This window comes from Narcine bancroftii, chromosome 4 (genome assembly GCF_036971445.1).
Source record: "Narcine bancroftii isolate sNarBan1 chromosome 4, sNarBan1.hap1, whole genome shotgun sequence".
In the NCBI taxonomy this organism is placed as follows: Eukaryota; Metazoa; Chordata; class Chondrichthyes; order Torpediniformes; family Narcinidae; genus Narcine; species Narcine bancroftii.
In genome coordinates this window covers 114932194-114946104 of record NC_091472.1, presented here as the reverse complement: position 1 = coordinate 114946104, position 13911 = coordinate 114932194, and the positions used below count along the sequence as shown (strand labels likewise).

General features: G+C 40.5%; 1 protein-coding gene across 1 annotated transcript in view; it reads left to right on the top strand.

Annotated features, from left to right (window-relative positions):
* Positions 1-13911, top strand: part of lrp11 (low density lipoprotein receptor-related protein 11) — a 41243-nt gene that overhangs the window by 25538 nt on the left and 1794 nt on the right. Inside the window, exons 4-6 of the mRNA XM_069932486.1 lie at positions 6534-6659; positions 7080-7277; positions 8311-8409. Coding sequence (XP_069788587.1) covers positions 6534-6659; positions 7080-7277; positions 8311-8409 — 423 coding nt within the window. The remainder of the gene's footprint in view (positions 1-6533; positions 6660-7079; positions 7278-8310; positions 8410-13911) is intronic.

The window sequence follows — 13911 nt, the reverse complement described above, 5'->3', positions numbered from 1 at the left end:
CTTCAGTGGAACATATTTTTGCAGAGCACCAGGAAAATGTTTCCTTGAGATTTTCAGCATTTCTGCGTTCATTTCCCATCATCTGCTCCTAGTTTATGCTCCAAAACTCCTGCCTAATAGCATCATTTTTTCCCCACCCAAATTAAATGTTTTCTCAAATTGTCTCTTCTGGTCCTTCTACAATATTTCCGAAAGGAGAGGAAGTTGTGATCATTTTCTAAAAAAATGTTTGTCCACTGAGAGATCTGATACCTGACCTGGTTCATTTCTCAATACCAGGTCAGGTATAGCCTCTCCTCTAGTTGGGTGATATTGTGTCAGGAAATCTTCCTGAACACAGGAAACAAATTCTACTCCATCCAAATCCTCCTCTCTAAGATGGTGTCAATCAATAATAGGAAAGTTAAAATCACCCATCACATCAACTTAATACTTTTGCACCATTCTAGAATCTGCCTCCCTATATATTCCATCTAACTGACGACATCTTTTCTCACAGTTCCACTACATGCTGCATCTACAGCAGCAATCATCAAGGATCCAAACCACCAACACATGCTCTGTTCTCACTACTGCCATCAGGAAAGAGGTAGAGGTGCCACAAGACTCACACCACCAGCTTCAGGAACAGCTGCAAACCCTGCACCATCAGATTCCTCAACGACAAACTCAATCAGGGGCTCATTTAAGAACTCTTACATTTGCACTTTATTGATTTTTTTTCTCTCTCTGTAAGCACAGTCAGTTTGTTTATATTTCTTTATTTGTTGACATTTGTACATTGAGTGCAGTTCTTTTGCACTACCAACAAATGGCAATTCTGCCTCACCCACAGGAAAAAGAATCTTATCTGTAACCCCCCCCTCCAGTCCCCGACACCCCTCCCCATCTCTGAAGCCCCCTCCAGTCCCCGAAACCCTTCCCTGTTTCTGTTACCCCCTCTGGTCCAACACCCCTTCCTGTCTCTGAAACCCCCACTGGTCCCCGACGCCTCTCCCTACGCTCTCGGTGAACGATTACACAATGGAGGGGGTTACTATGTGATGCCATGTATGTACTCTGACAATAAATCTGAATCTAAATCTACTTCTGAATCAACTGCCCCACCATCACTCTTGATCCCTTCCCCCTGCCAAGCTAGTTTAAATTAGTGTTCTCCTTCCTGTCCACAGAAACTCTTACCCGTTCTTCTAACTATTAAACCCCTCATCACTAGCACTCTACTTTACTCCTTCCTTCCCTTCGGAACTGCAAGGCCAGACTTTGTGCGAGAGAGCCGGTACCTGCAACTTTCTCCTGGTAGGTTATCTCCTCCAACAGTATTATTATTGAGGGAAACAGCCAGAGGGGTGCTCTGTACTACCTACCTGCTCACTTTTCCTTTCCCACTACCTGCCTCCTTCCACTTTAGGGTGACCACCTTCCTGTAGTTCCTATCTATGATCTCCTCATTCTCCCAAACGAACTGAAGGTCATCCAGCTGCAGTTCCCTAACCCAGTCTGTGAGGAGCTGCAGCTCAATGCACGTCATGCAGATACAGTTCTCAGGGAGATTAGATGTCTCCCAGAATTCCCATGTCTCACATGATAGACATTCAACTATCACTAATCCTGTTGTCATTCTAATCAATTGAGAGTGAAAAAAATATCCTTTACCATACACTTACTGTACCCTCTGATTTGCCAAAGCCTTGGAAGCCAAAAACTAATGATCCCTTTCTTACACTGGCCCATTGTCACAATGGCTGCTCCATTTGAGCTCCACTTTCATTGGGTGCTGGAGCTCCCAACACTCATCTCTGAATCTGCTGCTGAACTCTGAGTCCCAGCTCCTGCCACCACTGTGTTATTGATTATCCACGGCAAACAGGTCTCCCAATACTCACCTCTGCTTAAACCTACTACCAATATTCGAACTAATCCGGACTGAACTCCATCTAACACATCCTGCCTACATCCTCCTATTGTAACCCACAACAACCTTCTACACTATCCACAGCACCATCAACCTTTGTATCATTTGCAAATATACTGAGCCACACCTCCACTTCTTCATCCAAGTCAATTATAAAAATCACAAACAGCAAGGGCCCCTGAACAGATCCCTGCAGAACTCAACCAGTCACTGACCTCCAGGTAGAATATATGTCAACTAGTGCTACCATCTGCTTTCTGCAAGCAAACCAATTCCAAATCCAAGCAGCGAAAGTTCCACTGATCCCATGCCCTATTAACTTTCTGAATGATCCACCCATGGGGGAACCTTGTCAAATGTCCTATTAATATCCAGATGCACCACATCCACCAGCTTACCTTCATCTGTCACCCCACTGAAAAACTGAATGAGGGTTGTGAGGCATGGCCTGTCTCTCATAAAGCCATGCTGACTTTGCCCTAACATGGAACATTACAGCACAGTACACAGTGCCCTTTCAGCCCACAATGTTATGCTGATCAATAATACTTCATAACAGTCTAATTTTACCCCATCTCATAACCATAACCATTATCTTTTGTGCTTCTTTAAATGCTAGTAGATCCTATCCTTAAGAATCCTCTCCATTAGTTTGCCCACCACTGACGTAGGATTCACTGGTCTGTAATTTCCAGGATTCTCCCTCTTAAACAAGGGAACCACCTTTGCTATTCTCCAGCCCTCCTGTTCCCCTTCTGTGGCCAGGGAGGACACAAAGATCATCGCCAACGCTCCAGCAATCTCAACCCTTGCTTCATGTAATAACCTGGCTACATCCCATCCTCTCCTGGGGACTTACCTATCCAAATATTTTGAAGATCCAATATTTCCATTTTCTTAACCTTAATATGCTCCTCATTTCCCTAAGGACATCTGTTTGTGATTTACTCTCCCAAGTTCCTGCCTATCCTATGGTAATTAGCCCTTCCCTGATTAAACACTTTCCCCTTTTGTCTACTCCTATTCTTGTCCATAGCAAGATGAAAGTCAGGGAGTTGTGGTCACTGTCTCTCCAACCAGCCTGTCACCTGACCAGATTCATTACTCAGTACAGGCATACCCTGTACGATACGGTTAATACATTCTAAGCAAGTTATGGAAAGCCACACTGTACAAAGCATTATTACAATGCACTTTAATGTAATACTCTCATCTTGCGTGATCAGGTGAGGAGGGGGTGGGGGTGAAGGCAGTCTCGGGGCTGTGGATACGCAGAGCCATGTGATCATTGGTCGCCTGCCTTTAATTTGGGTCGGTGACTGCCTGCTTGGGGCAGTGACTGCCCAGGAGAATGACTGCCTGGGATGGGTACTGCCTGCCTGGGATGGGTACTGCCTGCCTGGGATGGGTACTGCCTGCCTGGGATGGGTACTGCCTGCCTGGGATGGGTACTGCCTGCCTGGGATGGGGACTGCCTACCTGGGATGGTGACTGCCTACTCAGGACAGTGACTAGCCACTTGGGACAGTGATTGCCTGGGACGGTGACTGCCTGGGACAGGGATTGATCGCTCAGGACAGGGATCGACTGCCTGGGACTGTTGGTAATGCAATATTAATACATTTTAACAATTTTTGGTTATTACTCTATTAAAATTATAAACCATGTTATATCAAAACCTATGCTATACAAAACCATGTTATACAGGTAATACCTGTACTAGATGCAGAAAGACCTCTCCTTGATTTGGCTTGTCCACAATCTTGTCAGGAATCCTTCTTGGATGCACCTGACAAATTCTGCCCCATCTGAACCTTTTGCACAAAGGAGGTCATGACAACTACTATGTTATTTTGTAGCTTTCCAAAATCTGCTACTTATCTGCTCCTGGGTGTCCCAGTGGCTATTTGGTGGTCTATGGAATACTCCCAATAGAATGATCGCTCCCTTCTTGTTTCTGACTTCCACCCAAAATGACTCAGTAGACAATCCCTCCAATATGATCACCATTTCTGCAGTTGTTATTCTATCCATAATTAGCAAAGCACCACCTTTTTTAAATTTAAATTTTACCTCCCTCCCTATGCCTTTTGAAACATCTAAACCACAGATCTTGCATCAGACAATCCTCTCCTTGTGTCATCCAAGTAGAATCTTATCAGAAGAGCAGTATTCTTAGTCTTGAATGAGTACATTTAAATTTTAAATACAGCATGGTAGAAGCTGTTTCCAGCATTTGAAACCCATGCTGCCCATTTACATCCAACTAATCTACCAATCCTGCATGTTTTTTGAGGGTGGGAGGAAACCTGAGCACCAGAAAGAAATCCACACAGGTCACCAGGAGAGCCTACAAACTCCTCAGAGAAAGGATTGGAACATGGATCACTGGTACCTCCCAGCCAATGTTTAACTGCCAACGTTTGTGTGTTAGAGTGAGTTTGTCCATCATCCTTCCCCATAACCCAGCCCCAACCTGGCTACATAAATCCCAGTGCTGATCTGATTGGAGAGCCATAGATAGAGATTACACAGTCAGAAACTGTTTAACAGGGATGTAATAATGCTTATCCACCAGTTTCCTAGTCTTCATAGATCATGACAGCCAAGACATCAGCCCAGAGATTGCATTGTTCAAGGAGAAGATGATTGGAAATAGATACTGAAATTGCCAATGAAGCTTTCATTCCCAAGCAAAGAAACTCTGCAGTAAATGAGCCACACAGCCCATAAATTGGTTCGCTAAATCTTTGAGACAAAGCTTACATGGATCATGCCTTCATGTTGTATGTATTCAGCATGTTGTGTTCTTTGAAAGAGTTATCCAACTCGTCTCTGATTTATTCTGACTGGTAGCCTGAAATCTTTGTCAAGTCTACATACAGTTTGTCCTTTGGAAGTTTTTGAAGATAATTCCAGTACCTGATCAAGCAGTGTATTGCTGTGTGACACAAATCTCCTAATTTTCACCCCATATATTTTGTCAGTTGCCTGAAATCTGTTTCCTCTGGTGACGGATGGACCTTCCTGCTAGTGGCAAAGGATTCTCTTTACTTACTCTATTAATCTTGCTGTATTGCTGCCCACTCTTTGCATATAGAAACAAAAATTGCTTTTCACCAGTATCATTCAGGTACATTTCTTCACTCTGATGATGGTTTTGACCTTCCCGAAGTATGGGTACACTGCCTCCACATCCAGGGATACAGTCCATTTCCAGTATCCTTATTTATTCCTGTGGCAGGTTGATTGGGGTAGGTTTACCCTGCAGCTTCATCAGACCTCTGCTCCAAACAAATCAGACACTGGAGTAAGTTTCCCTGTAGGGTTTCCCTCGCAGTTTTGTGTTTTGGTTTTGGAGAAAGGATAGGAGCAAGTCCACTCGCCAGTGACTCGAGACAAAAATAGAGAAAACAGGGTGCACATCGACATTTGGTTGTTGTCCAGTGCCTGAGGAGAATTAAGATCATAAGTGATTTGCATCCAGGCACTTAAAAACAAGAGAAAGGAGGGGACTTCCAGTCCATACAGCCTTCCCCCTGTCCTACATAGACATTCATCCTAAGAAATCCAAGAGAGATATTTCCAATCTCATTCAGAACTACATCACCTGCTGGAGAAGATGAAAAGGAAGTTAAATGCACTGGTCAATGAAGGGAGAAGGATTGAAAAAAATCATCTTAAACCTCATTAGCAATTTAAACCAGTCCAGAATTCCATTTGGTCTGTGACGAACATTTTGTGGCATCATGTTCAAGGTAGTCTTCTGGAGACACATACCTCTGAAGGAACTTGACCAGATAGGGGTTACTACGTGTCGAGCAAGTCCATGATACCTGGGAATATAAGATCTGTCAAATTGAACTCTCATCGTTCACAAGTTGCAGAAATTCACCACTTGACCCAGCAAGCCATTCTATACTTCCAATTGCGATGATTCACAAAAACTGGAGATTGGGTGTTCAGAGCATGCCTGATACCAATTAATGCCAATGTGAGAAAGAAACAATAAAGTACTGTTTAGTTTAATTGACTAAAAAACTGGAGCAACCTTACAAACAATTGGATAGTCCAGGACAATCTATGAGGAGTCTGTACTCCTCATCTCACTTCAACTTCCTCCACTGGTTTTGGAATGTGCAGGGGCATTGAAAGAGAAAGGTTACAAGGAACTACATCTCCCCACCCAAACATCTGTTGAGAAATCCACCTGTAGATTATTCTGATGGAGATTCTCTGTGGCACAGTCATTTGTCCTGCCACCTCACAGGTCCAGGGGCCCAGCTTTGATTGTGCCCGGGCTGCTGTCTGTGAATTGTCACATTCTCTCCATGACCATGTGGATTTCACCAGTAATATCTGGTTTCCTTCAACATTTCCAGAGATTTGCTGATGGGTTCATTGGCTCCCTGGAATTACCCTTCAGTGCAGGTCCATGGCAGAAAGAATTTAAGGAAATTTGATGGGGATGTGTGTAAGGAGGAACAGGGAAGTAAAGAGAGGGGGAATGGGACTGTTGCTATCTTGGGAACTGGCATGGATCCGATGGGCTGAATGGTCAGCTCCTGGGCAATTACAAGATATTGCTGGGTCTGCTGATATGTTATTCTCTTTTCAGACTGTACAGGAGCGTGCTCACGATACCAGTTCATCTGTGATGATGGGTGTTGCATTGATATCACTTTGGCTTGTGATGGGATTGCTCAGTGTCCTGACAAATCTGATGAAACCTTCTGCCAAAGCTGTAAGTACAATCCTAGGCACCTGGAAAATAGTTTAACTGAAGCAGAAATGGGTTAAGTTAGCATTGCGGTGGGGCTTTTAACACAACACTATTACAGTGCTAGTGACCCGGGTTCAATTCCAGCACTGTCTGTAAAGTGTTTATACATTTTCACATGTCCGTGTGGATTTCCTCGCATGTTCCTAAGATGTATGGGGTTCAAAGTTAAACAGAAAATCTGGGGTTATGTGCCATACATAAATGTGCTGTGACTGGCTGAGTTTCTCCAGCACATTTGTATATTGTAAGGGATTAGCAGGTTAATTGGTCTCCTGGGAGTATTTGGATGGTGCAAACTCATGAGCCAGAAGGGCTTGTTTACCATTCTGTATCTCCAAATTAAAAAAAAATGATTTAACTGCTCTGCTTTTTTTAATTAAGTTAATGTAGGTCGTAAGACGGTAACACATACAACCCTTGCTGCCACCTCAGAGCAAGGTGATGCTGCGTGGCCCTTTTTGGAAAACTTGCAGAAGGATTCAGTCAAAAGCCAAAAGCCTGTGGCCCCTCTTGTGTCTGAAGTGACGCAGTCACCCAACGCTGAAGGGAGAGGCAACCCCAATGCTGGCTGGATTCCAGGTAAAGGAAAGAAAATTCTAATCACAGATGTAAATTGGCTATTCAGCCGACTCTTCCATGCTGACCAATGAGCCCCTTTCTGCACTACCCCATTTGCCACCACAGTCCAACATGCTGAAGCAATTCATGTGCTCATGTTATTCTTCTTCCATGCTCTTAGTGACCCAACTGCTCTCTCAGGCACTCCAGGTATTTACCATCTTCTGTGTGAAGGAGATCCTCCTCATGTCCCCTCTCACTCTCTTCCCCTTCCACTAAATCTATTGTCACTCACTTTTATCTTCCTCTGATCTAGGGAAAAGCAATTAGTAGGAAAAATTCCTTCCATCCCTCACAAATTTATACTTGCACCATGGGAGAAGCTGTCCAAAGTGGTTTATTTTAAAACATACAAATAGAATTTAAACCTGTAAAATGATAATTTGTTATTAAAATATTGTGATTTGGCTTTTAACAACATCTACTGGTTAGCGGTAAGTGCCAGATTTTGGGAGTGGTGGGGGGCGGGGGTGGGGGTGGGGGGGGCAGGTCTTATACCAAGAATATAATTAAAAACCAACATTTTAGGTGGAAATTCTGCGGTCCACCTATACAGAGTTGTCCTATCCAATGGCATATATGGAAGATGTACCTTATTAAACCAAGTTGTTTAATTTCTTTGCTTGGACCCTCCTGCTAAGGGTGTCTGTGAAGGCAATTTTCTGTACTGGCATTTTGACAGTGCCTCAGGAACTTGCAAACATTTTACCTATAGTGGGTGCGAGGGCAATCGGAATAACTTTCTGCAGGAGCAAGACTGTAAGAATCAATGTGCAGAGACACATTCCCCTCTCCTCATTTCCAGTATATCACCACTACAGCATCAACTGGCCATGCTGCCTATCTCTCTGTTACTATCTCCTTACTTCTGGATCAGTTTTTGAGTGCCTTTCCGCATTCCCATTGCATTATCTCTGCATGTCTCCAGTCGGAGGTTTCATTATGTAGGAAGGCACAAACCTGGTCCTGAATTTGTTTTCCAATGTTTATTTAGAAAAAAACACTCAGGAGACAAGCTCGAGCTCGGCTGAGATGAGTAATGATGATGTCCTGATAAGCCACACGAAAGGTGGCCATCTGCTTCCAGAGTCGGGTCAGTTGTGTGTGTGTGTCTGAATCTTCTGTGTCTGTGTCCATATCTTAGTCATATGTGTGTGAAAAGCACAAAACTGACAAAAAGTCTTCGACCTAATCCTCTATTTCCCTTCCCCTTCTGGAGGTCATTGAATCTCCTTCCACTGCCAGCAAAAAACAGTCAAAATAATCAACAGGTGATGTCTGTATGTTTTGGGGCAATTGCTGTGTGGAGGCAGAGGGGAGTGGAGGAGAATTAGTGAGATCATATGGGGAAGAGAAGCTTTGTGGGGTAGGGAAGGATAGCAACAACCAGATGTGCGATGAACAAGCTGTGTTTGTTGCGGAAGGGGGTGTCCCATGAACTGCATCATCATCATCTCAAATATAGAACATTACAGCACAGAACAGGCCCTTCAGCCCACAATGTTGTGCTGACCTTTATATACCTACTCCACAACAATCTAGGTTTTTCTCTCACTCACACCCACATCCCTCTTTTTCTAACATCCTTGTGCCCATGTAAGACCCTATTGTAACAGCCTCCACCACCACCCCCAGCAATGCATTCCAGGCATTCACCATGCTGTGTGTAAAACATACCTCTGACATCTCATCAAAACTTTCCTCCACTCACCTTAAACAGATGTCCCCTGATATTAGCTACTGTCATCCCCAGGAAAAAGATGCTCGCTGTCCACCCTGTCTAAGCCCCTCATAATTTTATATACTCTATTAAGCCATTTCTCATCCTCTATCACTTCAAAGAGAAAACCCTTAGCTCAGTCAACCTTGCTTCTTTTTAAATTAAAAAAAAAATTTTCACACTATGAATCATATCAATCAAAATACATACAAACATTTCCCTCTTAAATATACACAGTGGCATTTTCTCCCCTTTTTTCCCCCTACCTTCCCTCCCCCCTTCCCACCCCCCTCCAAACCCATAAAATGTTCAACATATACAATACAATAAAACCATTAAACAATGTCTTCACACAATGAAAATAAACAAGAAAATTGTGTCATCTACTTTTACACACTGGATCAAGTCGTTTTGTCTTCTTATCATTTTAAGGGGTTGCGGTCCGAGGCAAGCCCTCTCTGTTGTATTCCATGTACGGTTCCCAATTTGTTCAAATAATCTGACTTTATTTTTTAAATTATGTTATTTTTTCCAACGGAATACATTTATTAATTTCTATGTACCATTGCTGTACTCTCAGGCTCTCTTCTGATTTCCAAGTTGACGTTATCCATTTTTTTTGCTACAGCTAAGGCTATCAAAATAAATATTTTTTGCGCTTCATCCAGCTTGAGGCCTAATTCTTTACTTCTTATATTACTTAGAAGAAAGATCTCTGGATTTTTTGGTATGTGGCTTTTAGTGATTTTATTTAATACCTGATTTAGATCATCCCAAAACTTTTTCACTTTCTCACATGCCCAAATTGCATGTACTGTTGTTCCCATTTCCTTCTTACAGCGAAAACATCTATCTGATAATATTGGATCCCATTTATTTAACTTTTGGGGCGTGATATATAACCCGTGTAACCAATTATATTGTATCATGCGTAACCTCGTGTTTATTTTATTCTTTATAGTTCCAGAGCATAACTTTTCCCATATTTCATTTTTTATCTTTATGTTTAAATCTTTTTCCCACTTTTGTTTGGGTTTATAGCTTATTTCATCATTTTCCTTTTCTTGCAGCTTGATGTACATGTTTGTTATAAATCTTTTTATTATCGTTGTTTCTGTAATCACATATTCAAAGATGCTTCCTTCTGGTAATCTCAGTCTGCTTCCCAATTTGTCCTTTAAGTAGGTTTTCAGTTGGTGGTATGCAAACATTGTACCATGAGTTATTCCATATTTGTACTTCATTTGTTCAAATGTTAATAAATTATTTCCCAAAAAACAATTTTCTATTCTTTTAATTCCTTTTCCCTCCCATTCTCTAAAGGAAAGGTTATCTATTGTGAAAGAGATTAGTTGATTTTGCGTCAATAATAATTTTGGTAGTTGGTAATTTGTTTTTTTCCTTTCTACGTGAATTTTCTTCCATATGTTGAGTAAATGGTGCAGTACTGGTGAACTTTTATATTTCACCAGTTTTTCATTCCACTTATAAAGTAGATGTTCTGGCACCTTTTCCCCTATTTTATCTAGCTCTATCTTAGTCCAATCAGGTTTTTTCCCTTGTCTGATAAAAATCTGATAGATACCTTAATTGTGCTGCTCTATAATAATTTTTAAGTTTGGTAGTTGCAAATCACCTTGTTTGTACCACTCTGTTAATTTATCTAATGCTATCCTCGGTTTCCCCCCTTTCCATAAGAATTTCCTTATTATTCTCTTTAGTTCATTGAAGAATTTCTCTGTTAAGGGAATTGGTAATGATTGAAATAGGTATTGTATCCTTGGGAAGACATTCATTTTACCCTCCCTATCAATGTTAGTGGCAATTCTTTCCAATATTTTAAGTCATCCTGTAATTCCTTCATTAATGGCTGATAATTTAATTTGTATAGGTGGCCTAAATTATTATCTAATCTAATACCTAGGTATCGGATTGCTTGTGTTTGCCATTTAAATGGTGATTCTTTTTTAAGTTCTGTGTAATCCGCATTATTCATTGGCATCACTTCACTTTTATTTGCGTTGATCTTGTACCCTGATATTTCTCCATATTCCTTCAATTTCTTATGTAGTTCTTTTATTGATATTTCTGGTTCAGTTAAGTATACTATGATGTAATCTGCAAATAAACTGATTTTATACTCCTTCTCCGTTATTTTTATCCCTTTTAGTTTATTTTCTGTTCTTATCAGTTCTGCCAATGGTTCTATTGCTAAAGTGAACAGTGAGGGAGATAGTGGACATCCCTGCCTAGTTGACCTACTTAATTTAAATTGGTTCGATACATATTCATTTACTTTCACCTTCCCCAATCGTCTCTTATATAATGCTTTAATCCAATTAATATATTTTTCTGGTAGGTTGAACCTCTGTAATACTTTGATTAAATAATTCTATTCTACTCTGTCAAATGCTTTTTCTGCATCTAAACCAACAGCCACTGTTGGTATCTTATTTCCTTGAACTGCAAGGATTAAATTAATGAACTTACAGACATTATCCGCTGTTCGTTTTTTCTTAATAAATCCAGTTTGATCTAGTTTTACTATTTTTGGTACACAGTCGGCCAATCTGTTTGCTAGTAGTTTTGCTATTATCTTATAATCTTAATTAAGTAGAGATATTGGTCTATATGATGCTGGTGTTAATGGATCGTTCCCCGTCTTTGGTATTACTGTAATTATTACTGTTTTACATGAATCTGGCAAGTTTTGTGTTTCTTCTATCTGGTTCATTACTTCCAGGAGAGGAGGAATTAATAACTCTTAAATGATTTATAGAATTCTATTGGGAGTCCATCCTCTCCAGGTGTTTTATTGTTTGGCAGCTTTTTTTAATATATCCTGTATTTCCTCTATTTCAAATGGTTTTATCAACTTGTTTTGCTCCTCTTCTTGCAATTTCGGTAGTTTAATTTTGGCTAAAAACTCATCTATTTTGTCTTTTTTCCCCTTGTTCTCAGTTTGGTATAATTGTTCATAGAATTCCTTAAAGTTTTCATTAATCTCTGTTGGGTTATATGTAATTTGTTTGTCCTTTTTCCTTGATGCCAATACAGTTCTTTTAGCTTGTTCTGTTTTAAGTTGCGAGGCTAATATTTTGTGCGTTTTTTCTCCTAGCTCGTAATATTGTTTTATTTTCATTATGTTCTTCTCCACCTTATAATGTTTCGTATTTTATTTTTTTGTCTGCCAATTCTCTTCTTTTTATTGTATCTTCCCTTGTTGCTAGTTCTTTTTCTGTACTTACTATTTTCCTTTCCTACTGTTCTATTTCCCGATTGTAGTCCTTTTTCATCTTAGTTACATAACTTATTATCTGCCCTGTAATGAACACTTTCATTGCATCCCATAATATAAATTTGTCTTTCACTGATTCCGTATTTATTTCAAAGTACATTTTAATTTGGCGTTCAATAAATTATCTAAATTCCTGTCTTTTAAGTAGCATGGAGTTTAATCTCCATCTCTATGTTCTTGGTGGGATGTCCTCCAGTTCTATTGCTAATAACAGGGTTGAATGATCAAATATTAATCTAGCTTTATATTCCATTTTCCTAACTCTCCCTTTAAAAATAAGAATTAAGGGGCAGAGGTTTAGAGGTAACATGAGGGGGAACTTCTTTACTCAGAGAGTGGTAGCCGTGTGGAATGATCTTCCGGGAGAAATAGTGGCGGCGGAGTCAATTGTATTATTTAAGAAAAGGTTGGACAGGTATATGGATGAGAAGAAGATGGAGGGTTATGGGCATTGTGCAGGGAGGTGGGACTAGAAAGGGGTGTTTGGTTCGGTGCGGACTAGAAGGGCCTAATGGCCTGTTTCCGTGCTGTAATTGTTATGTTATGTTTTATATTATGAATATGGGCTGACAACAAAAACATGTCAATCCTTGAGTATGTTTTATGTCTACTCGAATAATATGAGTATTCCTTCTCCCTTGGGTGCTGCCTCCTCCATATATCCATAAGTTTCATGTCCTGCATTGATTTAACCATAAATTTGGCCACTTTATTCTTTTTGCTAGTCTTTTGTCCAATTTTATCCAACTTTGGGTCCAAATTAAGGTTAAAATCCCCTCTATCAATATATTCCCCTGCGTATCTACAATCTTCAAAAAAATATCTTGCATAAACTTTTGATCCTTTTCATTAGGTGCATATATATTGAGCAAATTCCAGAATTCTGAATATATCTGACACTTTATCATTACATATCTCCTTGCTGGATCTATTATTTCCTCCTCTATTTTGATTGGCACATTTTTATTGATTTATATAGCTACACCTCTGGCCTTTGAATTATATGATACTGCCGTTATGTGCCCTGCCCGGTCTCTCCTTAATTTATTATGTTCCACTTCAGTTAGATGCATTTCCTGCACAAATGCTGTATCTATTTTTTTCTTTTTTCAGTAAATTTAATAGCCTCTTCCTTTTAATTTGGTTATGTATTCCATTAATATTTATAGTCATATAGTTCAACATAGCCATCTCATACTCTGTTTACACCTCATTTCTGCTTCATCATCACCACCTTTCCCCTTTTCCCCATTTTGATCTCTCAGTTTTCCGATTTTGAACTCAATGTATGATAACACTTCTAAAACATAAAATACTTCAACAACTCCCACATCTAAAATTCCCTTAACCCCAAGTATCCCCCCCTCCCTCTCTGAGTTGCCTCTTGTCCCTTGCCGGGCAACCACAACTCCCCTCTCCATTTGGATTGCGAACCCGCTCGCAAGCGTCAACTGATTTCACAGTGACTGTTATTCTCTCCCACCCAATCCCCTCCAGAAAAGATTTTTATTCTCACATTTAACAAACCTCACCCTCTTTTCTTTTTCCCCTCCTTGTTTTTTCTCCCCTTCCCTTTT